The sequence below is a fragment of the Enhydra lutris genome, unplaced genomic scaffold (assembly GCF_002288905.1).
Source record: "Enhydra lutris kenyoni isolate GAN:26980312 unplaced genomic scaffold, ASM228890v2 scaffoldscaffold30, whole genome shotgun sequence".
NCBI lineage: Eukaryota > Metazoa > Chordata > Mammalia > Carnivora > Mustelidae > Enhydra > Enhydra lutris.
The window spans coordinates 15,491,945-15,504,542 of NW_019154114.1; the positions used below are offsets into that span (position 1 = coordinate 15,491,945).

The 12,598-nt window shown below is 46.4% G+C and overlaps 1 protein-coding gene across 1 annotated transcript in view; it reads right to left on the bottom strand.

Annotated features, from left to right (window-relative positions):
- Positions 1–12,598, bottom strand: part of LOC111152923 (chromodomain Y like 2) — a 157,736-nt gene that overhangs the window by 17,086 nt on the left and 128,052 nt on the right. Inside the window, exon 3 of the mRNA XM_022511666.1 lies at positions 5,494–5,711. Coding sequence (XP_022367374.1) covers positions 5,494–5,711 — 218 coding nt within the window. The remainder of the gene's footprint in view (positions 1–5,493; positions 5,712–12,598) is intronic.

Here is a 12,598-nt window from a genome sequence, read left to right on the forward strand (position 1 = left end):
CTGGGAGTCATACCCTTGTGGCATCCCCCCCAGTGAGTGTAGAACAGACTTCGTGACTCATGCCTAACCACAAGGTAAGGCAAGACGGACAGGATGTCCTGTTCAAGAGGAGACTGGGATACAAAAAGACACAGCTTGTCTTGGCTGTCCGCTTTTGTTCTCTCTCCTCCTCGGAGCTCTCCGTCTGGGGAAGCAGACCATGTTGTGAGGAGCCCAGACAGAGAAGACAGAAGGCAGGGCACTGATGTCTCTGGCCAGTGAGGACCCACCAGCAGCCAGTTGGGTGAGTTTGGAAGTTCATCCTCCCCCACTGAGCCTTCAGCTGAGACTGCAGCCCCAGGCAACATGCCTTGACTTTGAGAGACCCCAAGCCAGACGCATCCAACTAAGTCATGCCAGGATTCCTGACCCACTGAAATTGTGAGATAACATTCATTGTTTAAGATGCTAAGTTTAGGGAAATTTATTATGCAGGAATAGATAACGAATACAATTCTTTAAAGACTAAAACAGATGAGTCTTCTACTTATCTGTATAACCCTTCTAACACCTAGTCCAGAACCTCACACATAAAAAAATTTAATAAATGTTTATTGATTTGAATGACTGGCACAGTATTTACCTCCTCAACAAGTTTACAGTGTAGTGGGAGGAACCAGACAGATTATCACACAAATACATGTACATTAACAACTGTAGCAAGTTCCAGAAGGGAGGGTTGTGTAGTGCTAGGAAAGCTCCTCTGAGAGGCGGATATAACCTGGGCAGGGAGCTGAGGGGTGGTGAGGGATCTTGTGGAAGTGGTGGTTGAGCTGAGACCTGAATGAAGTGCAAGGCCACTAGGCAAGGATGTTTCAGTCAGAAGTACAGGTATATGGTATATGCAAAGGCCCTGGGGCAGGTGTGAGCATGAAAGAAAGTCAGGCTGATAGAGGACAGGAGAATAGAAGGTGGACATGTGGTATAAGGCAAGGAGGCTTGCAGAGGTGGGCAGGTCAGAATATACCAGCCTCGCCAGCCACATGAACAGTTTTGATTCTTAATCAGAGCAACTAAGAACCACCAACATATGTGAAGTTTGTGCAAATGTGTGTGTGTGCGTGCACGCGTGTGCGTAGAAGGGGTGGCTTGATCAGATTTGTATTCCTGGCAGGTCACTCTGCCCACCCTGAAGACAACGGATTACAGGTAGAAAAGCTGAAAGAGCAGGCTTGTTAGCAAGTTGTTACACCAATCCAGACAGAATATAATGGTCCTAATGGAAACAGAGAGAAGAAAACCTGTGAGTGGGCTCTTCAAGAATGAAAGTTAATACGCCTTGGGGGTGGTGTGCGTCCAGTGGGTATGATCAAGAGGGTATGAGGTGTGACTCCCACATGGCGTGCTCCCTCGGATAGTGGTGGTACAGTTCACAGCGGCTTAGAGCACTGCACAAAACCAGGAGTTGAGAGAGGCCTTGGGGTCTGCTCCTAATGGGGAAGTGGATGGGCTTTTCATCACCAACACTTTGAGCAATCTATTTTTCTTCTTCTTTCCTAAAGGGGCATTTTCATTATTTTCCTGGTTCTTTGCTATATTCCAGACAGGAGCAATATTACAACACACCCGCTAGCCTCAGAATCTAGTTAACACACCCAGTAATGTATGAATTTCTGCCCATGAGGCCAATCCAACCAATGTCCCAGATACAACTAGAAAAAGAAATTCAATTATGACATGCAGGGTGGCCTTGTCCCAGTTGCTCCTTGAGTAAGGAAGGCTGGGTCTGCTGGACACCGTGACATCACCTCTGCTTCATCTTCACAATGATGGGAACACTTACTGAACGTTTCCCACATGCCAGGCATTCTGCAAGCCTCCGGGCAGACAGTTTCTCTCATACTACAAGCACGATATACTATAACTTGTAGGGATGAGGATGCTCAAAGAGGCAAGCTCACCTCCCAAGGTGAGCTGGTGGAGGCAGGATTTGAACCTAGTCCACTAGACTCCAAAATCTATACTCCTCTGCTAACACCACCTCTTCTTTTCTTTGGGATCTTTCTTTCAGGGCTGCTCTGCCCAGCTGGCCATCTTCTCTATAGAGTCAGTCCATTCCCGTCGTCCAGACAGCCGAAAACACCAAACCATTTTCTTTTTCCATTCCTCACATTCTGTTTCTGACAGACACCAATTAGGAATGGAACCCCTAATTCACCAAGCCCTCATCTCTGGAGTTGAGAACCTGTGCACCTGATATCAGCTGGAGATCCCGCCTCTTCCATGCTGAATAGGCAACGGTTAACACATAAAGCTACTCCAAAGAGACAGGATGAACTGGGAGACTCCACATTTATTCGATTTATTGAAGGAAAATGCTGTGCCTTTTAAAAGCATGCTTTCAAGAAGCAGTGAAGTAGGAAAAAAATCTAAGAGCTGGTCTCGTGCAGATGTTTCACGATGAGCTTAAAATAACAAGGCTTTCAGGTGTACAGACATGCGAAGGGCAGCCTCTGGGGTAAACCACCAAGGTCTGCGCAGCAGAGCGCTCTAAAGTGGTTTCTGACCGTGCAAGAGAAAGACCTCAAAACACCATGCTTAGAGGAGGGGCAGCAGGTGACCAGCAGCCCCACAAACTGCAAAGGATTTAGCTACATCTCTTGCCCTATGGCCGTCATTCTGGGCCGGGCACTAGGCTGAGTGTGAGAAACAATATGGTGGGCACAAGTGGCAAGATTCCTGCCCCCTGAAGCTGACGGGACCCTAGGCCTAATTCTCTAAACCTGCACGGTCTCATCTGTAAGAGGATCATAAGAACCCTACATTGGGAGGGCCCTGGGGGAAGGAAATGGGTAAATGGCAAATACAAAAGACAAAGGGCTGCTGGTAGCTGGCACGGTCATGGTGTTCATCAGTTACTACTCCACCACCCGGTGGCAGGTCAGTCTAGTTGGAGAAGTCTTCTTGGATGAGACTTTTCCCACATTGGCACCATCAAGAATCTCTTTAAAATATTCATCATTTCTTCACTGCTCCCCCTCAGTACCCCAGATCTTAAATGGTGCTGTCTATGCAATGGCATTAAGTATTCACTGTCTCCCCATTGTGTTCACTTAAAATAAAAGCGTGATTAGCGTTAAAAAGGTAAGGTGGAAAAAACAGGTAAAATAGACTTCATCAAAATTTTAAGCACTGTACATCCAAGGATGCCATCAAGAAAGTGACAAAGTCAAGATCAAAAGCTTCTGCACAGCAAAGGAAACAGTCAACAAAACAAAGAGACAACCCACGGAATGGGAGAAGATATTTGCAAATGACAGTACAGACAAAGGGCTGATATCCAGGATCTAATAGAACTCCTCAAACTCAACACACACAAAACAGATAATCACATCAAAAAATGGGCAGAAGACGTGAACAGACATTTTCCAATGAAGACATACAAATGGCCAACAGACACATGAAAAAGTGTTCATCATCACTAGCCATCAGGAGATTCAAATCAAAACCACATCAAGATGCCACCTTACACCAGTCAGAACAGCCAAAATTAACAAGATAGTAAACAACATGTGTTGGAGAGGATGTGGAGAAAGGGGAACCCTCTCACACTGTTGGTGGGAATGCAAGTTGGTGAGCCACTTTGGAAAACAGTGTGGATATTCCTTAAGAAGTTAAAAATAGAACTTCCCTATGACCCTGTAATTGCACTACTGGGTATCTACCCCAAAGATACAGATGTAGTGAAAAGAAGGGTCACCCGTACCCCAGTGTTCATAGCAGCAATGGCCACAGTTGCCAAACTGTGGAAAGTGCCAAGATGCCCTTCAACGAACGAATGGATAAGGAAGAGGTGGTCCATATACACTATGGAGTATTATGCCTCCATCAGAAAGGATGAATACCCAACTTTTGTAGCAACATGGATGGGGACTGGAAGAGATTATGCTGAGTGAAATTAGTCAAGCAGAGAGTCAATTATCATATGGTTTCACTTATTTGTGAAACATAAGGAATAACATGGAGGACGTTGGGAGATGGAGAGGAGAAGTGAGTTGGGGGAAATTGGAGGGGGAGATGATCCATGACAGACTGTGGACTCTGAAAAACAATCTGAGGGTTTTGGAGGGGCATGGGGTGGGAAGTTGGGTGAGCCTGGTGGTGGGTATTATGGAGGGCATGTATTGCATGGAGCACTGGGTGTGGTACATAAACAATGAATTCTGGAACACTGAAAAGAAATAAAAAAAAAAAAAAAGAAAGTAAGTAACAAGTCACAGAATGAAAGCATATTTTTCCAATCAAATGTCTGACAAAGAAGTCTTAAAACTCAAGAGTTAAAAAACAATTTTAAGAAGGGGCAAAAGATGTCAACAGACATTTCTCCAAAGAAAAGAGACAGGCAGCCAATAAGCTCATGAAAAGACACCCAACATCATTAGTCATCAGGAAAATGCGCACCAAAATCTCGGAGAGATGCCACCTCACGCCCACTCCAAGAGCTACAATAACGAGAACAGATAGTAACAAGTGTTGACAAGGATGCAGAGACACTAGAGCCCTTGTATATGGCCAGTGGGAATGGAAAATGGCACAGCCACTGTGAAAACAGGTTGGCAGTTCCTCAAAGAGTTAAATGCAGAGTTACCATACGACCCAGCAGTTCCACAAGGAGGGAAACAGCCAAGAGCACTGAAAACACGTTCACATGCGAACTCGTACACAAACATCTGCAGTGATATTCGTAACAACACAGTAGTCAAAGATGGAACCAAAACAAACGTCCATCACTGAATGACTGATGGACCAAACGTGGCACATCCATACGAGGGAAAGGAAGGAAGCACGGGCGTGTGCTACTCCAGGGATGAACCTTGAAAACATGGTATTCAGTGGAGGAAGCTGGTCACAGACCACATACGATATGCTTCCGTTCACACGGAATGTCCAGAACAGGCAAATTGGTAGATACAAAAAGTAGATTTGTGGTCACCGGAGACTTGGTGAGGGAAAATGGGGAGAGGATGGCAATGGGCATGGGGTTTCCTTTGGGGGTGATGGAAATGTGCTAGAAGTAGATCATTGTGAATATACTTTAAAATGTACATGTTAAAAGGGTGAAATCTATGGTATGTGAATTCTCTCTCAATTGAAAAAAAGTAAGCGAGCTGAGTGACTAGGATTCCTTCCAAAGCAAGGAAATTTGACACGCTTGGAAAAGCCCAAGATACATGGAGGTGCCCTGTGACCAATTCTGGGACCTGGATCAGTTTTCCGAATCTCTCCATTCACTGGGGTCTTCATCTGTCAAATGGGATAGTATGACTACCTGGTCATAAAGATCAAATGGATAATGTATGTAAGGTCATCAGCACATGGTTTCCCAGAGTCAAGTTTGCGTGTGTGCTGGCTACCATCATAGGCTCCTGATGGAACAGAGAGAGAGCCAGTGCCCCATTCTGAATGAGAAGCCCTCTCCAGCCTGACCCTCCCCTCGGGTCCCCTGCCTCTCACCTCGGGGGTCAGCGCGTTGTTGTCCGAGGTCTGGCTGGACAGCAGGATGTGTGTGAACCCCTCTTCCTTCCGCACGACAATGTCCCGAAACCTACAGTTGCTTTCGTTCTGGCGGACGCTGTACCTGAGCCTCTTGTCAAAGACATAGTCCTTCTCTGCTTCCAGCTTCCTCTTCACGGGGCTGTGCAGGTTTAATCCCCCGTTGGTCAGAGCAGAGCCTTCCAAAATCAGATAACCAAAGTGAGAAACTGACATAGGAACAGCCACACGAGAGGGCAATCACAGCACGTTCAGATCGGATGTGGCGGGACCTCCATGCACCCTCTGATCTCGGGTGGAGAAGGGCCCGGGGCTTAACTGCCTCATCTCCAAATCTGAAATAGGATGGAGAGCGCTCTCTGTGGAGGGCCCCCTATGACCCTCCATCCCCCTCCCACACACCTACCTGGGAGCCTCTACCTGTGCTCATGTGCATTCAGCAGCAAGGAACCCACAACTTTGAAAACTGATGGCCACAAAACCAAACAGACCAATGAAAACACTGCAGCTTTATTCATAATCACCCCAAACTGGAAGCAACCAGTATGTCTTTTCCTCGGCGAATGAATAAACAAGCTGGTACGTTTGTAATGTGGAGTATTATTCAGCCATAAAAAGAATTCGTCGTCAAGCCATGAACGTACACAGATGAATCTTGGATGCATATTGCTAAGTGAAAGAGGCCAGCACGATTCCCATTACACAGAATCAGTCAAAAGATCAGCGGTTTCTAGGGATCAGGAAGAAGAGGAGGTGGAACAGGGGAAACACGGGATTCTGAGGGCGATGAACCGACTCTATAGGATACCATGATGGTGAATGTGGGACATTTAAGCATTTGTCAAAATCCAAAGAGCTTTGCCACACAGACAGTGAAGCTTAAAGGATGCAAATTAAAATAAACACATTGACGAGACTGGGGAGTCCAAGGATGACACGCAGCATGTGATCAAAGAATCAAACTATAGGACCAACGTGTGAAACATCCTCACCAAAGAGGGTGGGAGGCCCTCGGCACCTGAGAAACTCCAGGAATGACTGGAGGAGTTTGTAAAACTAAAGGCAAGAGAGTCCACGGAGAAACCCTGTGCTCCAGCTGGTGGATCCGATTCCCATAGATGGGGGTGAGAATTCCGATTCTGACACCATTATCCACGTGTGCCAGAACTGAACGGTTAAAGGAATGGAAGGCAGATGGCAGGAGCAATGCTTCTCACCAGTGGAGCAGGGCTTTACAGATAAAGCAAGGGGAGGGGGCCAGAAAGATCCATGTGGCAGTGGGTCCACACTGGAAGATACCAGGATGACCTCATGAATCTGTAACACAGATAGAAACAGTTACATTCGGACACAATTACAGGTACGTGTGTGTACACAGGGCACTATACATGCATGTATTTCCTCCACCTGTCAGCTGAGAGGACCCAGAACCACTGACACCCCAATAGCAGCGAGCATACCGAGGGCCCAGGTGTGGGTTTCTGATACCACTCTCAGGAAAGGGAACCAGGATTCCCTGAAGAAACGGCAGATTCCAGGCCTGAGGCAGGAAACAAACAAGATAAGCTTGTGGTGGTGGAAAGGAAGGAAGTAGTTAAAAAAAAAAATCTCTGCAGTGAAGACACATGTCAAAAGGACAGAGGAGCCAACTGAAAGAGCTCCCGATGGTCAAAGGTTGACCAACGTGGATAACACTACAGACTGGAATTGCATTATAACTGAAGCATAAAATCAGTACCCGTGAGTCCATACCGATGTCAGTAAGTGATCAAATTCATAAATAAATAAATGGGCAAGAAGACACAGATCTCCCACATAGAAGAATTCCAAACAGTTTCTGTAGATTCCCTGCCCACAGGGAGGCAGAGCCCCAGTCGTTAAGTGTGGCCTGAGCTGGTGACTTCCTTCCGCACAGCACAGCATGGAAGGTTGGGGGGCAGGGGTTGTAACTGGCCTGCAGAGAAACCTGACTGGGGTAGATGGAGAAGGCAAAGTCCCCTCAACCAGGTGACGGAGACCAACATCCACAGTAATGACTCACGGTGATGGCATATGTCCTCAACACAACACGTGGTCTTCCAAAAACCTACAACCCCATTTCTAGGCATGCAAAAAAGATGAAACAAATCCAAATTGAGGGGCACTCTACAAAATACTTCATCAGTACATTTCAAAATGGTCAAGGTCATCAAAAACCAGGAAAGTCAGAGAAACAGCACAACTCAAAGGAGTCTAAGGAGACACAACAACTCACTGTAATGTGAGATCCTAGATGGGATTCTGGAACAGACATTAAGCAAAACTAAGGAAACCTGAATAAAGTAAGGACTTTGGTTAATGACAGTGTATCAGGACCCATCATCAACTGTAGCAAATTCACCGCTCTTATGTAAGATGTTAATAATGGGAGGGAGCTGAGTGGGGCCCACAGAGAAACTCTCTGCATTACCTCCCCAATATTGCTGTAAGTCTAAAATTGTTTCCAAAAGTGAAGCTTATTTTACTTTAAAATTAAGTTCATCATCATAATTTTTTAAAACCCCACAAAACAGTCCTCAGGCCATTCCGACATGCAGGCAGGTTTGAAAACGCGGACCAGTGGTTCTTATACTTGAATGTGCATTAGGATCATCTGCAGACTGTTAAAAATCCACCTGCTGGGCTCCACTCCAAACTGCTGCTACTGCTTCAGCAACCAGGCTCTGAGACCCAGGGTCCAGACAAATCAGGGGTCATCCATCACCTGGCGCCTCCCTGATGCCCAGGTGTGTCCTCTGCTTAAAAGCTGGTGAAGGTCTGAAGATCTTGTTGAGGGTCCCATTGCTGCTGGGGATGGTAGGTGACCGCCCCATGCAGGATGGAGCTGCTGGGAGGTAGGAGGTGGGGGTACAAGGAAACCCAGAGAGGGACTTCCTACCTGTTAGAGCCTCTCCTTTAGTTTCTGGTGGGGATGCTGGAACCCAACCAGAAGCTGGTCCCCTGAAGCCCAACCTGCCCCCTGCTTAGGGAAATGACTGTGTTAGCTGATCCTCTGAGAGAAGGTTAGGAGTATGAAGAAAGAGAACGTATTTAAAGGACCTAGAACACAGTAAGCAATGAATGAATGATGGGGCCTACTCGCTTTATAATCATTATTGCCTGGATCAGCACAAAGGTATTCTGGCAATATTTTCTGTATGAACCCTGTCTCCCAACAATACTGTCAGTACCTTAAGGGTAGCACCACTGTCACACACAATACAGCCCAGCATAGTACCTGGGCACCAAGAAGTTCCCAGGAATTCCCAGGAATCATTCTGTGGCCCCCAGAGCCTTGAGTCACCCTGTGGGTAGACTGAAATCCTTACTCCGCATCGTGGGTTTCAGGGTATCAAGAACCAAGTCCAAGGCAGGGATCAGGAAATGATTCCCTGTCAGGCCCCTCCTCCTGCACGCGGGGTCCCCACCCAGGTGGGGACAGAAGCAGCAGGGCTTGTGTCATTGGACGGCTTCCCTGAAGTCTCCTCATTTTGTACTTTTCCATTACTCAAAGCAACTGGGCTTTGTCAAGCCCCACGATGCGGGTAAAATGATTCAATGAACTCCAGAAAGTAAACGCGAGCATTTAATTAGAAGGCTGGTGTAGAGGGAGCTGTTTCTTCAGGGTTAACCTCAAAACCTTCGGCTCCACGGAAGAGCTTCCTAATTGGAGCTGGCCAGGGTTTCTGCAGCAGCCGGGGCAGATCCGTGCCACGGCCTTGCTGGCAGAGGTTAGCGCATTCTAGCAGCTGCTCTCGGAGGCCGCTGGCTCCCGCCTGGGAAAGGACAAAAGCTCGGGGCTTGGGCACGTCAGCGCCTTCCAGGTGTGGGAAAGTTCTGATCAAAATCCTCCCGCCCCAACGCCCCCAGCCAGGTCAAGGCACTAATTAACAATTATATGAGAGAGAAGGACGGGAGGCTGAACTTTTGTGAGTTCTATGGGTCGTCTACAAATGTCTCAACAGTCCTACAAAACTGCTGTTCTTTGTCTATTTTGCAGGTAAGGAAAAGTGAATAAATGGCTGGAAGTCACAGAGATTTCAAATGGTGGAGCCAGGGCTGGAGTCAGCTCTCCCTCATTTTATTTATTCATCTAAAATCTGATTGTTTTTCACCTCCTATAGGCTGGCTGGAGGCTAGATGACAGAGATGCAAAAAAAAATGAGAGAACAGAGGTCCCTGCACTCAGACTTTGGGGACTCAGGTCGGGGAGGTGAAAAGTCAACGAGTGAACTATTACCTAAAATTGGGACAGATGGGAAAATACTGAGTGACGTGATAGAGAGTAATGGGGACAAGGGTCTCTGAATTCAAAGCCCGTGGGCTTTCTTCACGAGCACAGGATAAAGCAGCCCTCACCGAACCATGTGGCCAAATAAACCACAAAACTACCTGAGGGAAACAGACCTGTTTGTTCTCTGTCAGGACACAGGGCTGACATCTCTGATGGTGACTTGGAAGCACCATCTTTGGGCCCAAAAGAGGAGCCGTCCTGAGGGCCCAAATTCACATCTGAACCTAAGTGGTTAACATGGGCCCTGTTAGGAGATGCCCCAGGAGATGCTGAGCAAAGCCGCCCCCCAGAAACCGTCAGGTGCTGGCCTCACACCGAGCTGCCCTTGAGGCCTCTCCCCTGCTGTGGCATCATGCTTCCTGAAACTGTGGCAGGTTGACTGGGAAGATACCACGGGAAACAGAACATGCTGGAAGCATGGAAGCTGAAGGCTTTTCCGCCAGACAGTGTGGAAGTCCCAGCCCTGTGTTTGCTAACTGGGAGAAGCTGGGAACCCACATGAGCTCCTGAGCATTTATCTCCTTGATGAGAAAATGAGACTAACAGGATCTGCTTTTCAGGGTTGTTTTGAGTTCAGTTAAAGAACCAGTAGGAGATTAGCAAGCACCTGGCTCATCTCAGGCACTTCACAAAAGTTAGCTGAAGGACCCCAAGTCATTCCAAAAAAAAAAAAAAAAAAAAAGGAATTAACTGGTGAGCCTCTAAGCCTGAGGCACAGACCCAGGCCAGGATGTGGTATTCCAGGCACAGAGGGGACAGACCGCCCCATGAGTCCATAAATCAGGGGGAAACCCAACAAGGGGCCAGCCTTTAGCTCCCCACACTCCCTCCCATGAGCTGCAAGGCTGGGCGGCTCACTCACCCATACTCTGTGTCCCCATTACCCACGTGCGGCCTGGGAAAAAAACATTCCTGCCTCACACGATTGTTGCCAAGTAAAGGAAGTGATGGCAGCTGCATTCCTGGGGCACAGGATAGTTTCCTTCCTTTTTTTCCCTTCAAACCTTCCCACATTCCTTCCTTCGGAGTAAATACAAAGGAGTTTTTGACGTTAAGAAGGTTCCATAAAATCACGCTCCTTTGTGACATAGCTCCTTTGCTCCAAACATGCGGAAGTGGTCAATAAATACCAGGCTCACAAACAAGATAATCATCTCTGTGCGTGAAAGGCAGAATGTCGACACAAAGCACTACGTGGGGATGGGGACTGGGAGTGCTGGGCAGGAGGCACATACAAGGGCGGGAAAGACCAATGTCCCATACAACTCGAGAAAGGGGACCCCCGGCCCAGGGCTTGACCCCAGGGGGTGGTCCAAGGCCCCCTCTGTGAAGGCATGCCAACAATAAGAAAACCACTAGCTGTCCATGGCCATAGGTTTTGGGGCGCTCCGAGCCAGGTGGAGGCAAACACAAACTATCGTTGGGGTGTGGGGGTGGAAGCGGAGAAAATCAAAACACAAATTTACCTCTTAATATGACCCTGAACACCAAAATTCCAAAACCTGAAGACATCTAACACTTAGAGACCTAGCCAACAAAATCAACACTTGTGACATGAATTACTCCAAAGAAGATAACATGAGTATCATGGAATAATCTGACAAGTACTTTAAAACAGGAATGTTTCAATGCTCAAAGTGACAGAGGCAAGGAAAAAAAAACCACATTTATTGAAAATAAACAAGAAATTCTCAAACAAAAACAGAAGGAAAAAAAAAAACAAGGGTGAGGGTAAGGTAAAGACCAAATGAGAAGAAAAATGGCAAATAGGAGAAAAATATTTGCGTATCACAGATAAAAGACCAAGATGGCCAAATTGTAAGAAGTTTTAAAAATGAGTCAAAAAGCCCCAGATTGCTCCTTTAACAAAGAGTGGACAGAAGATATGGGCAGGAACCCACAAATATTACATGAAAATAGTGCTTAAACATAAAACCCCAACTTTCTTCAATAATGTAAACTAAAACTCAAAATTGTGGACTAAGAATTAAAATTATATTGAGATACCATTTCTCACCCACCTGCTTGGCAAAAGTTCAAAATCCTGACACTACACTCTGCCAGAGAGGATGTGGAGAGTCGGGCATTCTCTTAATTGTGGGTGGAAGGCAAAATGGCATAATAGCAATGGAAGGGAATTTGGCAACATGTGACAAAGCTGTTTATGTGCTTAGTCTCAAGCCTGCAATCCAATCCTAGAAATTGACATCAACATAAACCTCTAACAGTACAAAAAAATATATGCGCCTACGATGACACCCTACAGCACTCTTTGCAATTGCAAAATATTGGAAGCTATCTAAATATCCAAGAGTGGGTTAGGGACATAAACTAGGGTGCATCTATACGATGGAATACTATGCAGCCATAAAAAAGAATGGTCACTGTCTCTATGAGCTAATAGGGAGTGGTTTCCAAACTATATCTTCATGTGGAGAGAGACAAGGTGCAAAAGTGCTTTACATTTAGTGTAAGGAAAAAAGGGAAAGAGATAAATCTGATTTTTTTTTTCAGAAAGAAACACAGGATGAATAAACCAGAAGATGATGAAACTGGTTCTGCAAAAACAAGTGGGCACAAGTGGTTGGCAGGGAGAATAGAGCAGAAGGAGGTGGGGGGACAGAGGACACTGTTCTGAGTACATCTTTCTATTTTAAGTCCTGGAAGCACATTAAAGTATGTCAAGAAAATACAATCAGGGAGGATGAAGAAAAATAAACTGAATGCGAACAGGAAGAGAGGAACTAATCTTAT